Source organism: Stegastes partitus, unplaced genomic scaffold (genome assembly GCF_000690725.1).
Source record: "Stegastes partitus isolate 25-593 unplaced genomic scaffold, Stegastes_partitus-1.0.2 Scaffold1371, whole genome shotgun sequence".
NCBI classification, from domain to species: Eukaryota; Metazoa; Chordata; class Actinopteri; family Pomacentridae; genus Stegastes; species Stegastes partitus.
Genome location: NW_007579102.1, coordinates 186,336 through 194,496, shown reverse-complemented (window position 1 = coordinate 194,496; position 8,161 = coordinate 186,336). Strand labels below are relative to the sequence as shown.

The following is an 8,161-nucleotide window of genomic DNA, read 5'->3' as shown; positions in this document are numbered from 1 at the left end:
AGTGTGTGTTAGTGTGGTACAGTTACAGTGTGTGTTACAGTGTGTGTTACAGTGTGTGTTGTACCTGGCTCTCGCCCTTCTTGTACTCCAGAGAACAGTCCAGCAGGACGATTCTGGGTTCTTTGATCATTCGTCTCATCCTCGGATGGGTCACGTCTTTGTTCACCATCACTCCTCTCAGCACACACGAGTCCTCGATGATCCCACCTGGAACCTGAAAACACCAGGGCATCATGGGAAACGTAGGATAAAGAAGTGAATTTACAGGTTCAGACTGTTGTTGAACACAGATTGAGCTGTGAGCAGGTTAAGGTAAGCTCAGGTGTTTCATAGTTGAAGGGGCCACATCATACCTTCTCCACCTTGGCGTACTTCTTGATGTCGATCTCTTTGCGTCCGTTCTCCTCCAGCTCCACCGTACGAACGGCGTCCAGCGCAATGCTGCAGGCCAGTTCGGACCAGCGACTAAGAGCTTTGGTGTTGATGGCAGAGTGGACAATCTTCAGCATCATGGATCGATCCGACGTGTCCACGGGTGAGCTGGGGGGGAATCAGCTAATCAATATCAGAATTTATTGATTCTACATCTGCAGCACACCTGCTTCATTTGGGCTCATGCTCTATTGTGCTGCCTGCTGTTTCTGCTATTTTGTCCACTGCAATAACATCAACGACAAGAGAAACTGCTGAGGTGTTCTCTGGGAAAGAGCTGTACAGAAGGTGGACAAAATACCTGAAACACTGCCAGAGTACCTGATCTCCTTGAGCGTGTCCAACATGTCCTCCAGAGCCTGTCTGTAGGCACTGATGATCACTGTGGGATGCATCTGCTGCTCCAGGAACTGCTCAGCTACAGACAGCATCTCTCCAGCTGACAGACAGACACACAGGTGTTAGGTCATATGACCTCTCTGGTATTTGGTCATGTGACCTCTGTGTTTGGTCACGTGACATCTCACCGAGTATGATGACCGACGTGGTTCCGTCTCCAACCTCTTCATCCTGCGTGCGACTGATCTCGATCATCGACTTGGCCGCAGGATGCTGCACCTGGATCTGTTGTCGTGGAGGCGCAAGAGATTAACAACCAAACACACGTGAATCCCGGTGAAGCTGTCTGTGTTTGTGTTTGTGTGTGTGTGTGTGTGTGTAGGTGTGTAGGTGTGTGTGTGTGCGACCTCTCTGAGGATGGCGTTTCCATCGTTGGTCATCACAATTCCTCCGGTGGGATCCAGCAACATCTACACACAGGCAGACACACCATCTGTTAGGAGCTCAGTTACACATATGTTGCATGTATGTTGCATGTATGTTGCATGTGACTGAGCACGTGGAGGTGGTCTGACCTTCATCATGGCCCGTGGGCCGAGGCAGGTCCTGATTACATCTGCGATGGTCTGAAACAAACAGGAGTCAGCAGGTTATCAGCTTTAACATGAACAGATCTCCATGGTGACCAGGTGAGATCACCACAGTAACTGTGGCAGGTGAACTTCAGCCTGACTGCTGACCAATCAGAACACACGATGTCTGAAGTAAAGCTGCAGGTGACAATAATTTTTTGTAGGAATCAATCAGTGTTTTCTCCAGTGTCTTTTCCAAAGATGCTAAGTTTACAAAAGAAACAATCACATAATTTATACGAGTTGTATTTTAAAAATGACTGAAACTGGGCCGCCGCTTTAGCTCACCTGGTTGAGCTGGTGACCCATGTACAGGGGCCATAGTCTCCAATGCAGCGGCCATGGATTCGAATCCTGCTCATGGCCCTTTGCTGCAACCCCTTGCCCCATTCTCCTCCCCCACTTTCCTGCCTCTCTTTCAACTGTCGTATATAATAAAGGCAAAAAGGCCAAAAAAATAACTTAAAAAAAAACAAAACTGAAACTGATGACTCGATGACTAAACAGTTGAATAATTTACTATCTGACAACTAATTGATCCATCTTTGTGGCTCTAGTTTGATGCCTAAGAGTCAGTCGGTGTAAATGTTTCCTGGTGATTCCTCAGAGATGCAGGACTCAAAGATTCTCCGTCTGAACTCACCTTTGCAGCGTTTATGTTTCCAGTCTGGACTTTACGTCCCGACTCTCTCTTCACATTCTGGTCTGCAGACAAACACACAGAAAGACATTTTCAGATTGATGCAGGTTTAAATTCATTTAAATGTCATCAGTGCTGAGAGTCCAAACTTGTGTTTAGTGATCCCAGATGTTATCAACAGACTGAGTTATTAATCAAACATGTAGAACTGATCAACAATAACCTCAACATTCTCTGCACACAATAAGAAACAGTAAAGATCTAAATGAACTAACTGGTCCAATCAGGATCAATAATACATGAATACAACAGCACATTCATTTACAACCAGCTTGAACTTTAAACCAGATCACAAATTATTTATTGATTAATGTGCTGATTAATTCATAAATCAACAGTCGATCAACAAACAACCAAAAAAGTTCTTTAAGACGAAGGGAACAAATGATTATTAACTTCTAATAACTTGTTTAACTGTAAACTAAATGTTATAATTCATCCTACATCCACCCAACCGGTGGAGGCAGATGGCCGTCCCTCCCTGAGCCTGGTTCTGTCCGAGGTTTTTTTCCCCTGTGGGGGTTTTCGGTTCCGTCCCACCAGCAGACTGCTGAAGCTTATAGAGAATCCAGATGTTTGGATTGTTGGGTGTTTCTGCCTTTGTGAAGCGCTATGAGATGACTTGTTGTTGTAAATATGCGCTATACAAATAAAATTGAATTGAATTGAATTGAATTATTGATTACAAATCTGTAACCAAGTCAGGAAGCTCAGCATGCTCACATTCGTATAACGATCAACTACAAAACACTGACAGACAGTTTAAACCTGAAATTATAAAAGGAAATTAATCAACAATAATTTTAATTATAAAATCACATCACAAATAATAATTTATCACCTTCTCAAATTGCATGTTTTCTTTTACAAAAACTCAACATTTGAAGAAATGTCATCTTATCGATTGAACAGCTGATGGATTAACCTGCAATGGAAATAAGTCACACCAACAACACCCAAAACAAACCCACAAAAAGATCAGATCCACCACTTGGTCCTCCCACATCCGGAGTCACAGTGACAGGAGCTTCCAGGTTCTGAAGTCCATCACGTTTAAAGAACACTGATCCCAAATCGTTCCAATAAATGTGTCCCATTATTCACCAGAATCACTAAATATGTTCTGCTACAGATTTGATATTTTCTGATAACTGAAGACTCTTCCCATCTTTAATTCAGCAAATCAAATATTATCCGATTAATCTGGGGGGGAACCAGCCAGACCTAACAATCAATATTACAGTAAGAATGGTTAATCACATTACACCATCATGATGATCAATAACAGGATCTATTGATAACTTCTTCATCACCTGCAGGTTAAACTGTCCTGACAGTCGGAGCTTTCTACCAGCAGTAAAGGATTCATCTGTACACGGTTACATCATCGGAGAACATTTAATCTGAGTTGATGATGGATGAAAGCATCGTTAGCTATTAGCATGCTAACTGCACGTCTATGCTGAGTAACGGGGATGAAATAGCTGCAGTTAGCTTAGCATCTTCACACGCTGTCGGCTGCCTATAAACACACGAGGCGCGGACGATGCTAACAGCAGCTGGGTGAAGCTGTTTGCTGACTATCTGATGCGGACATGGAATAAAAAATAACGATGCTAACTGCGGCCGTGTAATCCCGTTAGTTGGCTGATGCTAACAGCTAGCCTGGCTAACACATGCTCTGCCGCGGCTGACGCCGCTCCCCGCTTTGTGTCGTAGCCGGGCCGCTGCGCCGGGAAACGGCTATAAACCGGCCAATGCTGCTGCAGCGGGCGGCCCCTGGTCACAATACCTCGGTCCAGATGTTTACCGTGAACACTTTTATATCTTTTGGGTACTTACTAAGAACAAGAACCTGCTGGCCGATCATCGTGACAGCGGAGCTGGACAGCAGCAGCCTGGAAGGTTCTGGGAGGCACGAGGAGAGGGAGGAGTCACAGTGAAGGGGCGGGACACCAGCAGGGACTGACTAATCAGCTGAGAGACGTCACATGACTGACAGCTACCTCCACCAATAGAGTCAATGAGCTGGAGGCTGCCGGCGCAGCCTTTTATGGAGGAAACCGACCAGACTTCATTTAAAATGTCAGGGTTTATCTTTATAATCAAAAACGCTGAAAAACTTGCACATGAAATAATTTTACTCACATTCAAAAGTTAATCTACAGCCATTTTGTAAAAAGAAACAATAAAACATATAAACTCATTGTTTTATTAGCAAAGAAGCATATCAATTCCTTTTTTATTCAGTTTTACATAAATACATAACTTATGTTCCTATCAAAAAGGAATACACGTGGTAATAAACATGCAAATACATATAATTATTCAATAAATTAATATGTTATGGGGGCGGAGTCTATCCCAGCTGACTCAGGGTGAAGGCAGGTTCACCTGGACAGGTAACCAGTCTATCACAGGGCTACACTTAGAGACAGACAACCAAGCACACTCACATTCACACCTACGGACAATTTACAATCACCAATTAACCTCAGCATGTTTCTGGACTGTGGGAGGAAGCCGGAGAACCCGGAGAGAACCCACGCTGCACGGGGAGAACATGGAGACTCCACGCAGGAAGATCCCGGGTGTCCTCACCGGGACGTGAACCGGCGACCTTCTGGCTGTGAGGCCACGGTGCTAACCACCGAGACACCTGCAGCCCTAAAGAATGAACAATTTAATGAAAAAAAATCTAATGATGAACTCTGCACTGAAAAACAAGTAAATCTTATTAAGCTGATTCTCACGTCTTGAAGCACATAAAGTGTTTTTGGACTTTACCTGAGCAGCTTTTGGTTGTTTTGTTTTTTGACTAACCTTTTATTGGTTTACTTCACATTATCAAAACCTATATACTTGATTTTTCTTTTCATTGTTGTTGTAAACTTGATTTTTCTAAATACTGTAGTTGTTTCAACAACTTTTGTCTTCCTCCTTAAATATCTACAGTCACCCTTCACTATAAAAAACATGCCTTGAGCAGCTCAGTCTCGTGCCGTCTGTCACAGCGAACTCAGTGTAAACATCATCAGGTATCAGTCAGTCTTTTATTAAAGCATCCTAACAGTGCGTCTCTGAAAGGAATAAGGCTCAGAATAGATTCTGCATCAGTAAACATCCAGCAGTTTGACACAACAACTGTTCAAATTAGTTTAAACTGCTCCAAATAAAAAAAACACAAATTCCACATGCTGAAATAAATAACCTGCATTATGTTTGTGCTGATTAGAGGGCTGAACTATGATGAGAGCTTGACACATCCAGAGCTTCTTTGTGTAGGTCGGCTCGACAAAGACTACAACCCCAGTCAGAGACCTCAGAAGGTGTTTATCAACTTTCTTAGTTAACCAGACTTTCTGCTTCAGACTCTGTTCACATTAAAGGAGGCCTTTAACGCGTCATGTGACTCTTCTGCAGTAAACGGACCAATCAGGTTCCTCCTGCTTCAGTCAGCAGCTTGTTCTAATGAGAACAACGAGGAACATCAAGAACTGTGACTTTAAAGAGCTGCTGCTGGAGATGATGCAGGACAGGAAGCTGCTGGAGACCTGCTCACCATGTGCTCATACATTTATTTTATTGATCAATACAGTTGATTATTGATACCTGACAGCTGCACATTAAAGCTGTTGAACTTTAAACTTCACATATTTAAACCTGATCTTGTACTGCAGCTCATTTAGGTCTGACTCTGTCCCATAACGCAGGAAATCACTTTAATAACGACAAATCAAAGTGAATCAATGCTCCTGATTGGATGTTCTCTGTAATAAATACCAATAGATGATCAATGTTCTGATCAGTGATCTATCAGCTGCAGGACCAGCACAGTAAACATAGAAACATGACTATGGGATCTCTGCATCAGCAGCTGAACACACGTAGGTTTCCATGGCAACAGGATGCCTCCGGTGTGATGCTGTAACTGCTTCATTCAGTGTTTCAGTAACGTACAGATCAGCAGGTTTACAGAGAAAACATCATCATCAGGGACCAGTTAAAGGGAGACGCTGAGCAGGACCTGGACCAGGTTAGCACCATGGAGATGCAGCAGGTTAAAAGGGACTATAAAACTCTTACTTTCAGCTCAATATACCTGCTGACCCACTAATCTTCCTTCGTAGCTCAGCCCTCTCATGTCTCCATGAATAATAAATAATGAATAAATAATAATAAATTCTATGTAATAAATAAATCCAGTGAGGCAGCTGACAGGCGTCGTGACATCATGATGGACAGGTGTTTGTGGGGATAACAGAGGAGTCTGATTGGACAGCAGTGGTCCACGTGTCCTGATTCAGGTCCAAGTCTGTCTGAGGATCAGAGCCCCCCTCCTCCCTCCACATGTTTGTCGTTGCCACAGAGACCGGTTGGTTGTATCTCTGCAGTCACTCTGATTGGTGGATGGAGACGTGTCAGAGTTCGTCCTTTGACCCGCTGAGCACCAGACTGTGACTCGCTTCGCGCTTCAGGAACCGTAGGAAGTCCCGCAGCTCCCGACCGCCCTGAAACACAAGAGACGTCAAGTGACCGACAGGTCATGTGACTCTCAGATCAACAGGATTCCAGTGGTGTGTACCTCGTATCGTATGGGTTCGTCCTTTTTCCCCACTGGAGCGAAGTAGATGGTGGGAAACCTGCTGAGAGACAGTGGACAGGAAGTGTTACGGCCCCTGGTGACAGGGTGCCTTCCTCATGTGTTGGATCCCCTGTAGCCTTTTCTTCAGGGAGATGATTGTGTTCACTCTCGTGTGTCTGGCTGAAGATGATGCTCCACTGCCCACCTGTCCTCAATGAGGGATAATCTGCCCTGAAGCCCTTGTTCTCCTCACCTCCCCAACTGCCTGATTGGACCACCATCCGGTTCCCTGCACCGTGATCCAATCCCACTGTAGCAATCACCAAACCAGGAGCATAAAGCCTCGACCAAGCTTACTGTCATGGCGGTTGTGATTTAGTGTGAGCAGTTTGCCTTGGTGACTCTCGTATGTTTGGCTGCGTTCAGACAGCAGGCTAAAGCGACCCAAATCTGATTCTTTTGCTCCTATGCGATCTGTATCTGATCTTTTCATGACAGTCTGAACAACACAGAGTCGATTTTTTCAAATGCGACCCACTTGGATACGTGGTCCTAAATCCAATAGGTATCTGATCTTCTGCCATGCGACTTCTGTCTGAACGGCCAGGTCGCATGTATCCGACCTACACGTCATTGATACACGACAAACGTCACTCTTCTACGTTCAGGTAGACTCCACAACCACACTTTCTGTGTACAGACGCTGATGCCACTGACCCACCAAACGCCACGGCCAAAAACCCGGCTCTCTTCCTTTGAATCTTCTCCTTGAAACGATTACGTTGTAAATGTGCCGGCTCTGCTTGGACAACAACTTTAAAACTGCAAGATACGCTCCACCGCAACCCAGTCTCATGGCAGTTGGTGAAATAGTCACGAAACTTAATCTATTGATTTGAGTCCAGGGACACAAATTGTCCACATTTTTCATGATCCCCAGCACGAATTTCAAACCAATACATTTCAACTGAACTTATCTTTCGTGTCTGGGACACGTTTTTTCCCATCAGACAGCATATACTGGGATATTTTTGTTGTTGTTTTCTTCCCACAGTCAGCATTAACCAGTTCTCCTGTTCTGGCCCGTCCACACTAATAACTACAGAGATCACTGTACAGATGTGCGCCCACACTGACCAGCGCTAGCATTCTGTGAACAGCGGCGCTGAGCAGCTACAGTGTGCTCCAGCTGCTATAAGCTCCGTTTCCATTCAAATATAAAAGGCAAATAAATACGACTACTAGCTGTAGCAACAGCTGAAAAGTGGCAGGGGCATTAGCGTATGTTTTAATTGCTTGCAAAAGGGTTAATCACCATCATTTTGAGATGCAGTAATTTATTAAAATGTAAATTACAGTCTCGTAGGGCTGGACCTGAATATCTGAATATTCGGTTGTTGTGGTGGTTACCAACATTACCATCCATATTTACCTCTGCACTGAGCACGCTCGCTGCGTGTCCTCTTCTGTGCA

At 44.4% G+C, this 8,161-nt stretch overlaps 2 protein-coding genes across 2 annotated transcripts in view; both read right to left on the bottom strand.

Moving 5' to 3' along the window:
* cct3 (chaperonin containing TCP1, subunit 3 (gamma)) overlaps positions 1-4,042 on the bottom strand; it is a 6,148-nt gene extending 2,106 nt beyond the window's left edge. The window contains exons 1-8 of the mRNA XM_008299025.1: positions 3,946-4,042; positions 2,047-2,108; positions 1,347-1,397; positions 1,179-1,241; positions 960-1,056; positions 754-871; positions 354-540; positions 65-214 (exon numbers count right to left, since the gene is read on the bottom strand). Coding sequence (XP_008297247.1) covers positions 65-214; positions 354-540; positions 754-871; positions 960-1,056; positions 1,179-1,241; positions 1,347-1,397; positions 2,047-2,108; positions 3,946-3,973 — 756 coding nt within the window. The 5' untranslated portion in view covers positions 3,974-4,042. The remainder of the gene's footprint in view (positions 1-64; positions 215-353; positions 541-753; positions 872-959; positions 1,057-1,178; positions 1,242-1,346; positions 1,398-2,046; positions 2,109-3,945) is intronic.
* A 2,124-nt stretch (positions 4,043-6,166) lies between these two features.
* LOC103370102 (protein disulfide-isomerase A3-like) overlaps positions 6,167-8,161 on the bottom strand; it is a 3,146-nt gene continuing 1,151 nt past the window's right edge. The window contains exons 2-3 of the mRNA XM_008299022.1: positions 6,689-6,746; positions 6,167-6,614 (exon numbers count right to left, since the gene is read on the bottom strand). Of these exons, the coding sequence (XP_008297244.1) occupies positions 6,525-6,614; positions 6,689-6,746 (148 nt within the window). The 3' untranslated portion in view covers positions 6,167-6,524. The remainder of the gene's footprint in view (positions 6,615-6,688; positions 6,747-8,161) is intronic.